The sequence below is a fragment of the Dysidea avara genome, chromosome 7 (genome assembly GCF_963678975.1).
Source record: "Dysidea avara chromosome 7, odDysAvar1.4, whole genome shotgun sequence".
NCBI classification, from domain to species: domain Eukaryota; kingdom Metazoa; phylum Porifera; class Demospongiae; order Dictyoceratida; family Dysideidae; genus Dysidea; species Dysidea avara.
In genome coordinates, this window is record NC_089278.1 from 16613606 (window position 1) to 16634160 (window position 20555).

Consider the following 20555-nt stretch of genomic DNA (forward strand, 5'->3'; position numbering starts at 1 on the left):
TGTTATGTGTAATTTGTTTCCTTATTATCAGGACTTGCATCAAGACTATGTGACGATGAAGCTGCTTGGCAAGAACCAAATGTGGATAACTGCTCAACAGTGGAGTTTACCAGGATTATGGAGGAAACCAACCGTCTTGAAGAAATTGCAAAAGCTGCATCAGATCCAAATAATGCAGATCTTACCATTAATGTAGAACCTGAAATTTTAGAAGTCATTTCTGGTGTATTTGTTGATATCACAAGTAGTGATGGAGCACTTTTACCTAATGATCTTGGGAACAGTTTAAGTGCTTTTGATACAATTTTAAGGTTATCATACATAGATAGTTATTTGGCATAGGTGTTTAGTGTATTAATGGAAGGACATGAATATCATATGGTCACTGATTACAGTACTGAAAATTATACCTTAAAATATTTCTATTTCATAAGTGTAAGTATGCTCTGGCTTAATATATACTGAAGTTATTTTTTGACAATCTATATTTCTAAATATTCATCACTTAATATCATGAACCATGGTAGTGGATCATAACAGAGATTGCCTATGTTTTTGACTAAAGTCTAATAGAACACTTACTTAAATACCACCTGAGAAAGCACCCCAACCAATAAAAGAAGCCATAGAAGTTAATTTGGTAGTATAAGTCATATAGTCAAAAGAAGCTGATAAAGGTGCTTTTTAAAGAACTGAAATATGTATGATCTAATTCTTACTAGTGTAAAAATAATATTTTAAAAAATTAATATATATAAGAATAGAGATTGCTAAATAAACAGGAGTCAGACAAGTCATGATCAGCATGTTAAACCATTCTAGAACTACAATGGAGCATGTCAAACCCTTTAAGGTCTAGCTAACACTTGGAATTGTTGCACATGTACATCTCTGTTCTGACTCAGTTATAAGTCAGAAATTGATAAAACCTACAATTGCTCTGGTATACATGTATACTGTATTTTTGATATGGTAAAGACAGCTACTATATACTAACAAGCAATAAACAATATGAGATTGTTGTTTGCAGTAATCTTGGCATACTCTTTAAGTTTTTCTACTTATCCAATTACATAATTATGTTTCACCATCAGACAGAGTATGTACCATATCCATAGAGATCTGGGCATGACAATTCCAAGTGTTGGCTTTAATGGGTTTGATGTGCTCTATACTAGTTCTAGAATGGTTTAGCATGCTGGCTTGTTTCTTTTTTGTGACCTCTATTATTATCTTTTATTATTTTACACAAGTTTTAATTTAAAAAAGAAAGAAGACACTACAGTAGAAATAAAATTACAGATTTTAATTTCTTTTGCAGCATATCTGATGTGGTACCAGCGGCATTTGATATGACCACATTAGAGGTAAACATTACTACCTTAATAATGGTTTGTTGTAATATGCTTACAGAATTTAGTGGATGTAACTGGCAACACCATTGATCCCAGTAACATGGCGTCCTTCAGTAAACAAGAAAGTAGAGAAATACAAGAAGTATGTACAATTAAGACTAAAGTGTGAAGCATACAGTTCTTTTCACTTTAAATATACAGGTGGATTTATTGAACTTGTATAATTTGTGCAGTTGCACTTTGTCTTAGAGCTTCATGTTCAACTATGGTACCATGATTAGTACAAGAAATATGTAAAAGCTTAATAAATATAATACAATACACTTTAGACACATGTGCTTAACAATCAGGCTGTATGGTATAATAATATTTAGAATTTCAGTACTGATACACCAAATCAGGTATTGATATTATCATAATATTGATTGTATCAGATAGCACTTATAAGTGTACTCATGTAACTAAACTACCACACGAGGTGTAGAGAGATATGCAAGCACATAGACACATGATTATCTTAAACAACTTCAGGAAGCCATTTCAGTCAGGCTTTGATCAAGTACAGACATGCTACCCAGCTAAAAGCTACTAATAGACTATATTACCATGTGTTCTTGTTTTACTAGAATATCCCATACTATTTCATACATATTGTGCAGAAAAGTCCAGCTTCTCCAATGTCCAAAGATTATACCTATTATGTTGGCAATGCTTTTCTCAACTTATGATGCCCCAAATTATGCTGATATAATGACACAAGCCTACAAGTGAACATGTGTGCTGATAATAACCAGACTATACTGTACTGTTGAGATACTCTAATAGAGCAGTTGTCAACTTTTATGTCACTAATAGCTGTGAAGGTTCAACAACGAACTGTGGTCTAGACTTCGGTTCTATGGAATTTTGGGTTACTAAATCCCGTAGAACCTTGTGTTTCAAAATCCAACTATTATTAATATTATGAATGTAGGATAATGACAAGCCACGAAGCAATGCTGGAGCACACGCTCTTCAGAACACAGCAAGATTATCTACTGTGATTGGAAATACTCTCAAAGTTGATGGTAATGAGTCAGCTAACATTACAATAGTCAGAAAAGGTGTAGGTTAGTGGTTTAATTTTTGCATGTTATTGTATGCTTATCTTTAACTAAACATGTTATCACAGTTATCGATGCTCAGTTACTGCCTCAAGCAGCCATAAACAATGGTACAGGCATCAATTTTTCCATGGAGAAAAATAATTTGACAAGTACTTTAGCTTCTTCTAAAGTTCCAGCTGCAGCACTAAGTAAGTGAAGATATAGAATATCGTTAATTGTGATGATTGTTCTCAGAACAATACCCTGGAGCAGTGACAACCACATATCTGAGCAATCCATTTTTCCTTCCGAACCACTTTGATGGGTAAGTTCTTAATGTAATTTATTGCAATGCAATAAATTGAAGTTAACATGCCTTGGTGTGGGTGTAGAATGGATACAGTGCAAACCTATGTACCATACCACAGTAAATGAAGCTAGCATCCTTTAGTGATAAACTAGCCTTTCGAGTAAAGTAAATTAAATTCAGCAACACAGAATCCATGAGATGACTGCAAGGTCCATTAGAGTGGCATTGTATATTAGCAAAGTAGCCCAGTGCTAGCACCACAAACTGAAATCAATGTACTTGTTTCAGGTAAAACATGAACCAATCTTGTAGGATATGTGGTACGTGATGACATTATAATGATTTATTGTATAATAAACTGGCTTGACAGGTTTGAGATCACAAGATCATGCCATACTGTATGGCATGTTCACAAATAGAAAAATTTTTCCCTCCCACCCGAAACCATGTATTAAGTGTAATGTGCCAGTACATACATTGTTGTATGCGCTTTATATGGTTGTCCATGTACAAAGACTGAACCTTTGTATGTATAACTTAGTTACATTGTTTGTTTGGGTACATATATATATATAGTTTGTGCAAAAGTTATTACGCCTTACTCCAACAATTTCTTCAGTTGCCCTTTCTCCAAAGTACTTGTGTATAGATATCTGTATGAATGTTATATGTGTTTTGGGCTGTTATGTATATTTTATGGCAATTATGCAATGTTATGTGGTAGATATTTACATGAGTGTTTGTTTGGTGTTGTTTTGTACACTTTATGGCTATGTGGAAAATGTTATTGCGGTTAGAGCTAGGGACAAAGTAGGCAGTAGAGCTAGGTGCAGTGGAAGGGTGGTGTGTATAGCTAGGAAAATATTATATAGTCATGTCTATTTTGTATGCACACACATAATTATACATGGTAAGTGGTGATTGCACCCCGGGGGTGTGAACTGCTTGAATATGCCGAGTGCACACCACCCCGGGGTGTTGCCACACCAATCAGCATGTTAACATTAATCTATCCACTATCTACTGATGTATCATAAATAGGGATGGAGAGTTCAGTCTTTCATCTCCAGTACTTGTGGTTCAGCTTGCAACTGGTAATTCTAATAGCACACAACTTCCTGAGGATGGCAACCTTCTAGTAACCTTCAGTGTTTCTGAGGTATGTTCTGTGTGTAATTTACATATCAAGTTTATGTATAAGGAGGGTATGTCCATTTCTAAAAGTTTCCTTATCTAGCTAATTATTTAATATGAAAGCTTCATAAATGTAGCCCTCAATTTTAAACACTGGCCAATATTTTCATGCAAAAAGAATCATGATAATTTTTTAATATTTTTGTATGATTTACACTGAACAAAAATTATTGTATACGACTGTGATCTTTTGCAGCACTAGTAGCTACAGTTGTAAAAAATTTAGCCATGTTCTTGATTCTTACTGTGTTTTTACTACTTGTATTAACTAAAGGGACAGTCAGTGGTTGGATACTTCCTAGTAATGGTCCATATATATGCACCCTGGCAGTATTTGAAGGCTGCACCTTTTTCACAGCTTGGATGCTGCAGCATGGCTACCATGTATACTTTTTATGGGAGATAACATATTCAATTTTTTTCATTGTAAAACAATTTTCGTGTGCAAAACTTACACGAAAATTTCTTACACAGATATTTTTTGCACCTCATATTACACATGTATCCTAATTCCATATTTTATGTTTTTAGAATACTAAACCACCAAGATGTGTCTTTTGGCAATCTGAGAGGTACGTGTTACCAATACACAAATGAATGTGTGTAGTAAATATTCATCTCTCTTCCAAGTGCAACATGGTCAGATGAAGGTATAACAACTACCAATGATGATTCAACAGATAGTTTCAATGTAACTACATGCCAGTCATCTCATCTCACTAGTTTTGCTGTTTTGGTGAATACACAAGGTGCATCCACATCTTCTGTAAGTGAATAACTTGTAATATTCTGTACATTTAATTATGGTATATTATCTCCAATAGATTGGTGAAGCAAAGGCTCTATCTATTGTTAGCTATATTGGTTGTGGAATTTCAATATTATCTCTTTTACTTACGATACTGGCAATGTTGTTTTGGAGGTACATTTAACTAGTACAATTACTAATTTAAAATCAAAGTAGGGTTCCAGCAATAGAAAATAGTGAAACAAGAGATATGAATGATGGTAGTTATTACAAAATAGCTATGTGAGAAAATCCCTACATTAGCATGGCTACAGCTACCATCATTAATATTTCTTAATTCACTACCTTGAACCCTACTTCATTCTTGAATTTTAATTGTACTAACTTCTTAACTTTTCTTTGTTATATGTTGTACATGTTTGGCTGTGACTGCTTTATTGGAGTATCTTGATCTCTCTGCTTGTCTCGAGTAAACTATGCAATACATTAAGGGGCATGGTTTTTTAAAAAAAAATTATTTATTAATGCTTTACAGCACAAGTGCTGAAGGTTTGTCATGTCTAGTTTTCTACAGCAAAACTGTAGCTGATTACAGCTAGATCATTAAGGGGATTGGTCACAGCATGCTCTAATTGGTAAGAACATGGCGGTGGCATGTTCTGATCACTTATAGGGACATGGTCAGACCAAGCAATTGTTTTATAAGTGCAGCTTCATGTATCTACTCCACTTACAGTAGTATAAGTGCATGAAATAGTTTTTTGGTGTGCATGTAAATATGCTTGTCTAAGAAAGTGTCAATGCAGAAGATCAATGCCTTGATATGGCTTCCTTGCATGAAGAGAATACAACCGTGTAACTGAAGATAAAAGGAAGGGCAAAACACAGAAGGCAAAATCAGAAAAGGCACATGACACTAAGTGAGTTTGTGATTGTGGCATGAAATAGGGGCCATGCACTGCTTTGTTTGGCCTCTAGCCTTGTGACTGTGGGCAGGCAGGCAGGCGGGCAGGCAGGCAGGCAGGCAGGCAGGCAGGCGGGCAGGCAGGCAGGCAGGCAGGCAGGCAGGCAAGTAATTAGGCATACCAAAAAATCAGGTTTTGTCAATTTAAAAAAATTGATATCTGGCCACCTGCATGTGAGTGTTTCCTTGTTTTTAATGCTGGATTTGAAGTCAGGACTATTCTGAAAAGTGATTTCTGCTGCATAAGATGTTTCTATAATTGTTTTTAATAGCAACAATTTGGGAAGCACCCATCATTTTAGGGGACACCCTACTAAAAATGCATACTTGCACTTGTAAAGCTGATAAATTGTTATACAAATATGTGATTCAGTGATGAACTTGGTGTGTTAGAAATTATAACAACCGATATAAGCAATAAAATTGTATACATGGAATATGAAGGAAAATTGCAGAAACTGTATATTCCATATCGAAAAATCTGCTCTATTGTGATCTACATGCCAATTTTTCAATGATTACGAAGTCCACACATGTTGTAGCATATACTTAACTGAAGACACTATAGTGCAGATTAATAACTTAAGAACTCTTTGTCCATGCATATGCATATAGTGCAATAATGTATATTTTTCTAGGAAATCTATATTCAAAGGTGTTCTTAATCTTAATCATTTCAACTTGGCATTATCTCTTATGATTGGTTTGATTATATTTGTAAGTGGTATAGAAACTGCAACAGGAAATGAGGTATAGCTATGTATATGAATGTGTGTCACAATAAATAACTTATGTTTTTGTCTAGGGTGCTTGCGGTGTGATTGCTGGACTTTTGCAATATTTCTTCCTTGCTGCATTTTCATGGATGTTGTGTGAAGGCATCTACCTTTTTATACACCTGAACTTTGTATTTTATAATGGATTTCTCAAAAAGCGATATTTTTACTTGGGACTAGGCTGGGGTAAGTCTTTAATTGTTAGATGTGTGCACCTATGTGTGTACATATAGAAATTGTATATGTACATTAAATTGTATTTTACCATAAATATTTGTTTAGGACTACCAGTGCCAATTGTAGCCATATCTGCTGGAATATCACATGACTATTATGGAACTGACAAAGCGTTAGTTGATTGTACACATAAAGCTATAACAATGCAATAGTTTGTGATGTACAGTTCCGCACTACATGTTGTTATTTAGACTGGTGCCCTACCAATTTACAGCATAACTAACTGTTTGCATAAAGTTTATGAGCAGTAATAATAGACAAATGGGATTGGGACCAAAGCTCAATTTGAAGAAAAATAGTCAACATTTTGGTAGGGATGTATATACAGCTGTTAAAATAGACTCAAATTAAGGGCATTTAGGTAAACCTTCCATTGAGGTGAGAAATTGACCACACTTAACAACACATCTACACACACAATTAACTGGATATGGCGTAGTGTTTGCAAATAACTATTGCAATTAAATGTCTATTTCTCATACACAGGTGCTGGTTGTCAAAAGTAAAAGGAACTATATGGGCTTTTATTGCCCCAATGCTACTAATTATAGTGGTTAGTTGTAATACTGCTAGTGCAGCTCTTGAGCATCTGTATACCTGAGCAAAGCACGTGTGTAGATGTACTTAGTATTTGTGGGCCCCTATTAGCAGATTGTAAAAGATGCAAATGTATTTTACTCAGCTTTTAGATGTCTTAAGTGCTCATCCCATGACTATAATGATTATCTGATTTCTAAGCATTGTGATAACTGTCATTTTGTTTGTGTGTGAGTGCTTTAGCTTGTCAATGTCAAAGCAGTAACTAACATTTATCTGCTGTACATGTTGAATACCTACATTTGCTGGGTTATAGTCAAACATTTGGCTACAACTAACAATTAATTTGGTGAATTTGAAGTGTTTGCAATGAAGCTGTAGTTCTGGTATCTTTACTAAAACTTTTATGTTAGTAGAACAGAAGAAACTGTTAAGAAATACTGCTCTTATAAACCTGTGTATTATTTTAACCATATCCAAGTTATTAAATAAGTGTTGTATATTGATTGAACTGATTATACGGTCATGTTCAACTATGTACATATCTGTTTATACAGATAAACTTTATATTCTTGGTAATAACATTAAGACTGGCCTACAAGAGTAGAGTGAAGGATGTGGAGAGTGGAATTGGTGAACGCGCTAAAGCAGCTAAGTATGTATGCAGCAATAACCTCAGTAACGTAAAACTGTATTAATCTTGTTAGAGTTCATATGTAGTTACAAGTACATATACATCACACAGGTCACTAATATTTGCCACCATTTTCCTGTTGCCGTTACTTGGTAGCACATGGGTTATTGGACTGTTTGCTGTTAATGAGGACACCACTGTTTTTGCATGGATATTTGCAGTGCTGAACTCTCTTCAGGTATGTTAATGGTTGACAATGTGTAGACAGTTTGAAAATCTCTGTATTTCATTAATAGGGCTTTTTTATATTCCTCTTCTATGTTGTGAAGCAAAAGAAGGTTAGTGAACATGATTTGGTCATCTGTGTGTAACATAATCATTCAGGTCAGACAACAAGTCAATACATCTTTGAAGCTAGATTCAATAACTGAAAGCTTAGTATCTACATTAAAACGAAAAGTAAGATTGTAACAACTGTACTTGGCACCATATATGTCACTTAACTTGTTCATCTGGCAGAGGTTTTGTTACTTGAATTGTCAATAGACAATGCTTATATTTTACAGCACTACGTGTATATGGGACAATATTTTAGAAAATCATTTGATGTTGCACATAACAGATTCCCATTTTTTTGATTTCAATCAAAAGATATGAATTTAAAATTTTGACTGTTAGTGAAGCCAGTTACAGTATTTAACCTAACAACTGGTATAACTATGATTTTAAGTGATTTTATTCGTGGCTGTATTATTAGCACAAGCACCTGACTATAGGGTGGTGAGTGGACAAAGGGTATATCATCACAAAATGGCTGAGCAGGTGGGTTGTATAAAGTTTCAGCCTTAATACAGGGCTCCCAAGACCTCCTGGTGCACTCAGACTGAAAGAAATACACATCGAATATTTATGTCTGATCAGCTGTTGAAGAGTGATCGTGACTCAAGTCTCATTCAGTGACCTTCTATCATGCCAGAGCCTTCCCAGGGGCTGAAACATACCTACTGTTGCAACCCACTCTTGAGAAGCATAACTAAAACCTAGTGGCATGGCTGTGGTGCAAAGGCATAGCGTATTGGTGTGGCAATCCATTCATGGTGAAAATCAACAACACCGAGACACACATACACACACACATTCTTGGCTACTTGTCCAGAAATGATCTTCATTCCCATCCCAACCCTCCATGGAAAGTATCCACTCACTTAGCTAAGGGAAGCTGGGTAACCTATTTACAAGCATTTTATATAGGCCAAGTGAGTGAAATCCCAAGGAAAGTGAATTGGCCATGGACCATAGCAGGGACCTGAATCTTCTTGGTCCACCCCTCCTTCAGTGTATGATCTATATGTATGGTGTAATCTCCATTGTTGGCATGCAAGGCCAATGCATGGATCCCTGACCCTGCCTGGTCTTCACCATGTGGCTATGGTCAGGGGTGTAAACACAGACACAAACACACAGAGAAAGAGGCTAAGGAGCTGAATGGCATTCCTCAGAATGAGATTTCACTGCAACTATAATTCTTAGAGAGTGGCTGAAAACTGTTAGTATACTCTAATACAAATAATATCCTAATAGAGCAGTCAAAATGCTTATGTTGTCAAACTTCACAGTCAGACCACTTACCTCTCAATTTGTGAGTTGTGTTTTTTTCCACTGTATCAACCGTTTCCAAGTGTCTAAAACACTGTTATGTATTGCTATTATAGCAACATTAAAACTTTGCCAAAACTACTTTTTATTGACTGCAAAGCCTGTTATAAATACTTATGGCTAGATAAGTTTGTGTTTTAGTTGAAATTTCTCAAATTGTACCTATAAATTGATTCTGGTGAAATTTGGGACACCATGAGAGCTAAAATGGCTGCAACGTCATGGGGGCTGTGCCCCCAGACTCCTTGCTGCCACAGCCTCCCCTCACTTCACCAACTTCCTCCACCACTACACACACATACGTTATGTAGTTAATAGTTATACCACCATTACCACAGCTGTGAGGGATTTTGACCTGAAGCACAAGAGCTGCAGGCCCAAGGGCTAAGGGTGTATATATTAGCAAAACCCAAGCAGTCATGGTATAAGTGATATATATCATTCTAGGCACACTCACCTGATAGATGAAAGCACTACAGAGCACTCACCCTGTTCCTTTTATACATCAATATATGATGATCGATAGTGGTTTTAATAGTGTGGGCTAATAGTCATTAGAACATTATTCATACATCATTATGCTTTACACACAGCGCTAGAAAAATTGTGATTGTGGGATCTGGTTTTTTGTTTTTAGCATTTTGTACTACATTAAGTTTACTAATTGGGACAGTAAGTAAGTAAGTTAAGCAGTTTGGACTATAAGTTACTCACCTATTTAACTCTAGTTGTCCTGACACATGGTAGGTAGAAACATGCATCTATGAACAATTATTTACTCATCATTCATCATTTAATAACTGCCAACTAATCAACTCTTAGCAACTACACTGAACCTAGAAACCCAAATCCATAATTAAATGCTCCATCTAGCTCAATATAATGAGTCAAATCATATTGTATTTTTGAACTGGTTGGGCATCAAAGTTATGAGCAAACCGCATTCCCATGATATTGCCCTGGCAATCTGTGAGTCAAACCACAAGTGGTGCCTTTGAACGCCCATGCTAAAGTGGTATATATAACCATAAATATAAATGGTAAACCAGCTAACTTGCTGATAAACTATGTTACAAGTACACACTAGAGTAGGGACCATAGCATATCGATAAAAGTACTGAAACAAGCTAGAGTAATGTACGATATTGAATCACAGTAAAACAATAAGAAGTGTTATATCCCTAACATACCATAACAGAAATGCACAGTAGGGATATAACACTTATTATTTTACTGTGATTTAATATCATGCATTACTCCAGCTTGTTTCAGTACTTTTTATCAATATGCTATGGTCCCTACTCTAGTTTAAAATTCCAAATTTTTGTGTACTTTTTGTTAACGTTTTTGTAAAATAAAATTATTCTGATTGGTGAACCCATGCATGCCATATTTTGAAATGGCGTCATGCACCCCAACTATCAATTATCATCTGAAAAGTGAAGTATCCATTACGCTTCATTGTCAGCTACATATGTTCAACCCATTATACAGCATTATGAATTAAGAACTGTTTGAAAAGCACCTCTGCAATCAAAGTAGCCACTATGAAAAATATGGATGATTTCCATTACAAAGGGAAGCCACCACGTGCTACTGCCAAATCAACACCTTTCGTTGTCAGCAAAGATGAATGGGACACAGAGGAGGACACTAGTAAGTCCATGAAGAATGCATTGTACATAATGTGGTATGCCAAAAAACACCTGTCCGGCTGAAGTGACATCAAACAGTGAAAAAATCAAGCCTGTAGCCTTAGCCATTATAGAGTTACGCTTGTCTGAAGGCATCAGTCAGTCAATCAGTCAGTCAGCAGAAAATTCTGTTTAACAATTTAAAAAAAAATTCATAGCAACTTGTTGAAAGCATTTCAGGTGGATCTGCAGACTTGTTTGGGCTTAGTTTTACCCAACCAATACTGCTTCATCGTTGTCAGGGAAAAGTGAGGCTGGTGATGTTTTTTTATGGGCCACACCCACTCCTTTGTGGTCCCTACTATACTGTACTATCATACTGTATGATAATCTTAGAATGACAAGTATAGTTAATACATTGTACAACATGTTACAATAATTAAATTAATTTTTATAATCTTGTAACTTGTGTTTTTGAATCTTTAGCAGAGATATTCCACGGACTCTGCTGACACTTTAAAATTTGGAGCAATCAAGTCAACAAGATCAGATAGTATAAACTCTCAGTCTGTCTCTCAACACAGTGAGTAATCCTATTTGAAAGTTGTAGCTTGGAAAATAAACTGACTGATTGTAAACAAATTATAATAAGTTGTTGTCATTGAATTTCCCTTGCTTGATAGTAAGTTTTTAAAATAGTAACTGTAAGGAAATAACTCAGAAAATTAGAATTGTTCATATTTTTCTTTTCCTGGCCTATGAGAAGTGGTGGAAAATGGGAGGTACAACTTTGGTAGTGAACATTACATAGTGGAGCTTGAAGCATACAACAGACATGGATACTGTTTGGGTGGTTATAGGCAATGTCCTTCCCCCTCAGAAACATTTTTAGATTTTAGAAGTTCTGAACTATTATCATGGTGTTTTTACAGGTAATGTTGTAGCTATGGACCTTACCCCCACCCCCTTTTCCACCACCGATTAATGTAATAAATGTATTGATCAATTTTCAGGCAAAAAAAGTAAGCAACAACTACTCAAATTGGTACAGTATAAAACATAAAAATTAATAGTGATATTGCACATGAAAAGTCTGTACAAGTAAATTGTTAATGAAACAGTGCAGTGTACCCATGTATAAACCAAAAGCAAACTAGCTAACTATTTATAGCATTTGTGTTATCGCAGAAATTTTTGTGAAAGCAGGATCCTAAAAAGTGTGCAATAGTTGCAATTAATTAGCTAACCAATTGAAAATTGTATAACTGAAGTAAAATTTACATAATAACGGTATGTATAACAATGATTACTGCATGTTTATATACTCCATGTTAGTGCAGTCTCTACTCATGCATTGTTCACTATAACACTAAAAAAAGCAATATACAAGGTATAAATCAACTGCATGCACTTTTATGGTGTATGCTGGAATTACATAAAATAACTAATGCATATTCATTACAGAATTTAGTTAATTAAAATTCATTATGTAAGTCCTGTGTCTTTCCTGTTAAATCAGTAGCAATCATCATATATATCCAGCACAAATAAAACCCCTAACAACTTTATTATTGAAGGCTTGTCATACCAACTGCAAGTAAGAACTACAAAAAAAGAGTGCTTGCTTTTCTTGAGAATTTACTACAGTGCATAAATATACTCCTATTATGTAGCTTAAAACCCTCTGTTCACATGAGTGCATACAGACATACATTTTCCCTAAAGATTTCATGTGGTGGCGTGCATTCACAGCACTGCTATTCTGTGACCCACTGTGTACGTGCTCCTGATTTTAACATTCAAATTGTTAGGTACAGTTAGGGATGCAGTGGTTACATGATTTGGGAATAATATAGCTATGTGTGAGAATTATTCTGGCAATTTGAAGCATAGCAGGTGCACCAGCCTACATTGTATTAATGTGTCAAACCACATGCAATGCTTTACTGAAGCTCAAGGCAGTCAACAAGCTGCTGAACTTATTGATCTTTTGTCTTTGGAGAAAGTATAAGCAACACAGTTACAATACTTTATCATAGGTGACAAGATAATATAGCCCATATTCCAACATTTCATTGAAACATTATACTTAATTACTTTTACAATCATGCAATTGTCAAGATTGCACAGTCTTATATAGGATTTTTGTAGTTATACACCTCTTGCTTGCAGTTTATTTGTAAAATACAAACCGATTATTATTATACATGAATGAACAACAGCCAAAGCCTGTAGCCTATTTTTGGAGAAAACAAAGAAAACAATCTAAAATTTTGATATCGAGCTTATATAATTATTCCTTTTAGAGTACCTTGTCTAATGAATAACTGCTTACACATAGTATCATTTGATTGTACTTCTTTAATAACTGTTTACTGCAAATTTAATGATCATGGTTTCATTTACAGCTGATCATAGAAGATCTTCGATTGGGTCACCTAAAAGGGATTCATCAGCTGCCTCTATTGTTATGGAAAACTTTGGAATTCCTAATCCTTTAGATGTCAAGGAAGATGTTGTTCATAATGAATGTACGTAAGTTAAACTCTATGAGGTACATGAGAATACAGTAACCAAATGCCTATACTGATTTTGCCATTTTTCTTTATCACATCAATTATGCTATTGCTAATTGTTGGCTGAACACAGCCATTAGATGTCTTACATGTCACAATGCCAATTTACAAATCTAATTACACCTATGCAATTATTTTGTATCAATGCATATAGTTAGATTTATAAACAAAATGCCCAATGGTAGAGTGTATACAAATTAGATACAAACCACATGGGTGTTGTATAGAAGGGCATGCATGGATCAAAGGTGCTATTTGTACTGTAACACAGAAGGAGAAATAAGGTGCTAATACCAGCATTTAAGAACTGTGTCCAAGGAATGATGTTTGTGGTTAGCTATTACATTCACTGTTAAAAATGGGTTCTTCCATGAACACCCCTCATAGTGTTATAAGTGCTGTTACAATCAAGACCCTCAGTGGGTGTTTCACTTACACCCTTTAATGGTGTGAATAAAACACCCATGGGTGTTTCATGATTTTTATATAAAAGAAATGAATTACAACAGATTCACCTATGGTGCAATAGGGCCTCTGCCTGTATCAAGCATGTCTGTGTATGGCATTATAGTAACATTGTAACACATACATAACACACTTACTTGAAATGTTTTCTTACTCTATGTATGGTTTTCAATTTGTATTTAAAACCTAACCACCAAGCATCACTTCGATTGTGAGTTTTAGATACTTATTTACAAATTTTGTCATGTAAAACTGTAATAAGTACCATAAAGTAAGTACACTTCACTTTTACTTAGTATTTACTGTCATGCATGTCGCATATTGTCACAACAGTTAGCACCTGGGGTGTAACCTAACACCCCATTTGTGCTTACATGAACACCCATTTTACTAAACACCTCAGAAGCGTACAAAAATACACCCTAAAGGTGTGAGTGTATACAGAACTCTCCCATTAGGGTGTACTGGAACACCCCATTGTTAACAGTGAATTGGTAGCTAATTTCACATGATTGATTATGTGGCAGTATACCTACACTGTGCACTGTGATTGCACAGTATTTTGATACCTTTGATTTGGTTAGTGGCCAGACTGGTGCTCAGCTGTGTTTCAACCATATGTATACTGAGTTATATGATTTGTGATGATACTGGAAGTATAGCATTTGATCCACCCACACACCATACTGACTATAGTATGGAACATATATTTATTCACATTTTGTGGATATACACAGGTAGCCTTGAAGCAATTGCTGAAGAGGATTCTAAGACAACCGTTGTGATTCAAAACATTAACACTAGTGATAGTAAAGATGATGATTATGCAGAATGTACCCAGCTGTGACATGATGTGCATTCATTATACACATCTGTGTGCTGTGTTAATATTTAGCATACTTACATAATGCATATAGTAAATTTTAAGGTGCTTGTAGAACTGCTCAAAAAAAGTGTAATGTTTGATATCTAATAGATATATAGAACTACTCTAATAATACTACAAGAGTTGATATCATAAGAAGTAGTAGTGATAATGTTGTTGAGAGTTGTTATCATAATCATGAAGATTGAAAGAGATCTCAATTAGATTTGTAACCAGTGCATTTCACATGGGAGTGCTAAATTCTTTGCAGATATATAAGGTACAAGTAGTAAGGAACTAAGGATACAGTGGCCATGCACATGCATGTGCACAAAATTTTACCACTTTTTAAAAAGAAAACGAGATATATATGCGTAGAGCTTTGTTGAGTAACACGTTCTGAAAGCAAGATAATGTGCCCTTCCTATAGCTAGATAACAGGAGCTTGTTAACTTTAAAGTTACTTAAAACATCTATAAGATTAGTACTTTAGCTTCAAATATAAACATTTCAATCAACTTGGCTGTACAAAAAATAAAATTAAGGGTGCATTCACAAAAGTAAAAAACAACTGGCAACTAAGATAGCTGATACCGTATCTGGTTTGACCAGAAAGAAATGTTAATACAATTAACCACAATTGCAAGTGCAAGGAAAAATTAGGAATTTTAAATTCAATTAGGTATCATAGACATAACAAGGGAGGTCATGGTATACTTGTGAACATCTAATCCCTATAGATTGATTGATTGATTGATAACTTTACAGTACTGCATACAAGTATAGAATAAGGGATGTACAATTAATAAAACTTTAGGGTGCAGTACTGATGGTCCACTAGCTCAAGGCTACCGACCATTAAAAATCCAAAATTTATACTTACCGTACTACATTACTTATAAAAATTACATTACTTATACTTACACTGTGAAAAAAGCTCAGAATAATAAGGTCTATAACAGTCTTATTATGTTAGTATTGGAATGAAATAGTACAGCATATATTAATAGATTAGGACTTTACTATAACAAGCTTATTGAATACATTTAAGACAGTCATATATTAGAGATTAAATCACTAGTATAATGCAGTGTATTATCAGACTATACTAAGCCTATTTCAATCATATATTGGCTACTATACTACTGTACTTTTTTACTTTCCTATAATCTGTGGCTACCTTAATTAAATAATTTTTATAATTATATTTGTAATGAATTTAATTCTGTAAATATGTTAAAACCACAATAGGTACAGCTAGTAAATCAATGTCTCCTTGGCCATGACAGTATCAAATCAATTTCATCATTTATCAGTCTTTATCCAACTGCAGCAGGTAAGACAGTAAATACAATTCACAAGTTCCATCACAAATTACCTGTATTGTCATCACTATGTAGAACTCTGTGACAATCTGGTAGTTGTCTGGTAGAACTGTTCCACAGCTCTAATACAAAGATGGTAAATGTAATGTGTATTCTGGACAATCATTAGACTTACAGTTTGTAACAATAAGAATCTCAAGACCTTAATGTCTGGAAACCTAGTATTACCATGTAGAACGGCGGCTAGGTCCCACAACTCTATTAAAGATGGTAAATATAATGCGTATACTGAACAATAATTGTACTTACAGTTTGTAACAATCTTTTAAAACTGAGACCAAGTCTGAGACCGACAATCCATGTAAAACTAAGACAAGTCTGATAAGATCAGGTCTCACAACCCTAAATGGAGGCAAACATAATTCATATTCTGGATTATTTGGTGTACTTACAGGTGTTATCAGTGAGTCTAACCAGACATAAAACAGCCACTTAGGATGTGACTTTGTTGGGCTAACGGGTTACGTAAGCTCACAAGAAGCATCTGATACACCAATAACCAAGTCCAAGAATCTTGTAATTACTAAGTACAACTGAAACAAGACTAAATATAATACAATTTGCATACTCTCAGTGAACTTACTTTTGTTAGCAATGCAAGCATGGTCAGTGAAATAAGGACAAACAAGATGTAACAGGTTCTTGAAAGCGCTCAACTCATTTACAGTGCCAGACGAGGTAGCAGCCGTCAGCTGTTAATAAAAAGTAGTGGAAAACATGAAGAAATGAGACTGGTTCCCAGAAGAAATGAGACCAGTTTCCACAAACCTAAACGAAGGTAAATATAAATTGTATACTGGACACTCTCAGTGTACTTACTTACAGATGTTAGCAATAAGAAGAATCTCCTAGAACTGAGACCAAGTCTGTAATTCCTACCGTATTGAAAAGAAAATGAATAAAAACACAATCAGGCTTAATGTACTTACAGATGTAAGTAATTATAGAAGATGACGTTGAACAACTCCGTGAAAAAAGAACAAAACTGTCCACATATGGTCACTACCAGATTCTTTAAGGGAAGCAGCTGCCATTGAAGGAAACTAACACTGCAGATGTTGTACACTGACAGCCTGTAGAACTAAGAGGTTCAACAAGCTAGAAACTGTACCTCTGAAGAGATAATAAAATTATACAAAATCATAAGAGCAGACCATGCATACTCTTACCGTTGATGGCTAATGAACTGTGTCTACTCGTCATCCGCCATAAGCTGAGATAACAGGATATAAAACATGTAATACGTACACAGCAACACCAAAGTTGAATCATTTGCAGGCCATTGTCATACAATACACAATAAACACTTTAATACGGCTAAACCTATCGTACAAGTTATCATTTTAGTCTAATACTTACTCATCTAGAGCTGTTTTTATATATATATATTTGTTAATGTACAAACTCAATCATGAGTATATTCGTACATATGTAGTTAGCTACTTATTTACAAATTTATATAATTGTTAAATAAATCAAGAGATGGAGCTTGGATAATATGATCATCTAGTTGGTTCCATAATTTTATTGTAAAAGGAAAGAAGGAGTTCATATAAGCATCTACCCTTGTTGGCAACTGCAGAAATCTTTGATGGTGACCTCTAGTTGTGGTGTTGCTTGGTCTAAACTGTTGGTGCACATTAATATCTACCATGTCATTAATTATTTTATACATTAGTGAGGCTCTCAAACTATTTCTTCGCTTCTCCAATGTGTGCCATTGTAAACTGTTCAACATTTCTGTCACACTAGCTGTTCTATTATAGTTATTCATCACAAACCTTGCTGCTCTTCTCTGTACCATTTCTAATTTATAGATGTTATGTTCATGGTATGGGGACCACACTGTACTGGCATATTCTAGAATGGGGCGAACAAATGTATTATAGCAGTAGCATTTAACTGTTGCAGGACACTTTGCTAGATTCCGTTGTAAAAGACTTCTTACTGAGTTTGCTTTTGCAGTGATCATGTTAACGTGTTGTGTCCATTTAAGATTTTTGTCGATAATGACACCCAGATACTTTGTATGACTTACTGATGGAATTAAGGTATTAGATAGGTAATAGGATGATTGAACATAATTCATTTTATTGGTAATTCTCAAAAATTCAGTCTTTGAAGGATTAAATGACATCTGCCAAACATCAGCCCATTGTGATAAAGTATCCAAATCATTCTGAAGGGCTACCACATCTTGTTCAGAATGAATACTTCTGTAGAGTAAAGTATCATCTGCATACAACCGAATTTTTGATGAAATATTGTGTGCAATATCGTTAATGTAACATAGAAACAAGAGTGGTCCCAACACTGACCCCTGTGGCACTCCTGAAGTTACTTTACACAGTTGGCTATATTCACCATTCACAACAACTTGTTGGGATCTGTCTGTCAGGAAGCTTTTAATCCATCTTCATATATTTCCACAAATACCATAGTGACTAAGTTTGCTGCAGAGTCTGTTTATAGGTACGGTATCAAAGGCTTTAGACATATCTAAGAAAATTGCATCAATTTGTCCTGATAGGTTGAGAGTAGTGGCAAAGTCATCAATTGTTTCAATTAACTGGGTTTCACAAGATCTTCTGGATCTAAAGCCATGTTGTTGGTCAGCAAGAACATTGTGTTTATTTAAATGAGAGTAGATATTTGAAGATATTATATGTTCTAGGGTTTTGCACACAACACTGGTAAGAGAAATTGGCCTATAATTTGCTGGTAAACAGCGATCCCCTCTCTTAAAAACAGGTACCACAAAAGCTTTCCTCCAATCATCAGGGATAATTCCTTGTTCTAAGGATCCTTGGAATAACATTGTAAGGCAAGGTGCTAGTTCTGAAGAGAATTCTTTCAAAAATCTGGTTGGAATATTGTCAGGGCCACCAGCCTTTTGAGCATCCAAGTTAGACAGTAATTGTGTCACTCCTTCAACATTAACTTCAATACAGTCCATATCTGGAAAAGGTGGGCCTGGTACTTCTGGTGTTACTGAAGTATCTTCTATTGTAAACACAGACTTGAATTGATCATTAAGAGCATTAGCCTTATCTGTATCATCTGTGATTGTGTTCCCTTCAACTGTCAGGGTTGTGATTCCAGTAGTATCTTTACGACAATTTTTAATGAAAGACCAAAACTTTTTGTTGTTCACTCTAGGGTCAGATATTCTTGACACATAATTGTAGTATGCTCTGCGGCATTCATGCTGAGATAACTTTTTTATGTTTTTGTAGTTGGACCAATCACTTGCTAACCCAGTAGAACGGGCTTTATTATATAACCTTTTCTTTTTCCTACAGATACGTTTGGTTCTGGTGGTGACCCATGGTTGGTTGAATCTAGAACTAGGATATGTGTAAGGCACAAGCTCCATACAATCCACACATATTGCTTTGAAGTCATTCCACATCTTCTGTACACATGAAGTGGTTGTATTAGAGCTAGTGAAACTTGAAGTAAATTCTGTAATAACTTGTGATAACAGTTGGAAGTCAGCTTTTGCCCACTGATAAAGTTTTCTTTTAGCTGGACACCTGTACTTTGCCGTAATGAATGATTCAACATAAACTGCATCGTGATCACTGATTCCTGGGATGGGGATACATTTATTTATAAGATTTGGCCTGTTTGTAGCAAAAATATCCAGAGTGTTATTTGCCCTAGTGGGAAAGGATACCATTTGTGAGATACCTGAATCACAGAAAAGTTCCAGTACTAAGTTACAAAAAGACACAGGGTAATTATTTCCATTATGTGAATTTGTAAGCCAGTCAATGTTAGGGAGATTTATGTCTCCTCCAATCCAAATAATTGCCCCAGGGAAGTCAGTTATTATGTCCTGTATAAGATTACACAATGACTGAAGATATGCAGCATCACTATTTGGTGGTCTATAGACAGCCAGTACTATAAGTAGGTGATGATTTAGCTGGAGTTTGCAAGCAACTGCTTCCACATTGGTTGTAAGAGTTAAGCTTTCCCAATTGTACATCTTACTACATGCCAGAAAGACACCGCCATAACCATCATTTCTGTCTTGTCGAAATGCTTCAAAGTGTTGTGGTGCAAATATCTCAGATGATGAAATGGTAGGATTCAGCCATGATTCTGTGCCAACTATTATGTCAGGTT

General features: G+C 35.2%; 1 protein-coding gene and 1 long non-coding RNA gene across 2 annotated transcripts in view; one reads left to right on the plus strand and one right to left on the minus strand.

Annotated features, from left to right (window-relative positions):
- Positions 1 to 15191, plus strand: part of LOC136261028 (hemicentin-1-like) — a 121076-nt gene extending 105885 nt beyond the window's left edge. Inside the window, exons 32-52 of the mRNA XM_066054993.1 lie at positions 32 to 311; positions 1322 to 1367; positions 1414 to 1497; positions 2329 to 2464; positions 2527 to 2649; positions 2696 to 2765; positions 3792 to 3909; positions 4476 to 4516; positions 4575 to 4710; positions 4769 to 4866; positions 6295 to 6406; positions 6462 to 6618; positions 6715 to 6781; positions 7156 to 7222; positions 7764 to 7861; positions 7952 to 8078; positions 8137 to 8178; positions 8225 to 8299; positions 11617 to 11713; positions 13539 to 13661; positions 14909 to 15191. Coding sequence (XP_065911065.1) covers positions 32 to 311; positions 1322 to 1367; positions 1414 to 1497; positions 2329 to 2464; positions 2527 to 2649; positions 2696 to 2765; positions 3792 to 3909; positions 4476 to 4516; positions 4575 to 4710; positions 4769 to 4866; positions 6295 to 6406; positions 6462 to 6618; positions 6715 to 6781; positions 7156 to 7222; positions 7764 to 7861; positions 7952 to 8078; positions 8137 to 8178; positions 8225 to 8299; positions 11617 to 11713; positions 13539 to 13661; positions 14909 to 15018 — 2207 coding nt within the window. The 3' untranslated portion in view covers positions 15019 to 15191. The remainder of the gene's footprint in view (positions 1 to 31; positions 312 to 1321; positions 1368 to 1413; positions 1498 to 2328; positions 2465 to 2526; positions 2650 to 2695; positions 2766 to 3791; positions 3910 to 4475; positions 4517 to 4574; positions 4711 to 4768; positions 4867 to 6294; positions 6407 to 6461; positions 6619 to 6714; positions 6782 to 7155; positions 7223 to 7763; positions 7862 to 7951; positions 8079 to 8136; positions 8179 to 8224; positions 8300 to 11616; positions 11714 to 13538; positions 13662 to 14908) is intronic.
- Positions 15192 to 16229: 1038 nt separating this feature from the next.
- On the minus strand, positions 16230 to 16914 carry LOC136259611 (uncharacterized). Its single transcript, XR_010703308.1, has 5 exons — positions 16814 to 16914; positions 16671 to 16763; positions 16537 to 16619; positions 16415 to 16483; positions 16230 to 16363 (listed from the first exon to the last, which is right to left on the minus strand). It is a non-coding gene; the product is annotated as an uncharacterized lncRNA (long non-coding RNA).
- Positions 16915 to 20555: the final 3641 nt, after the last annotated feature.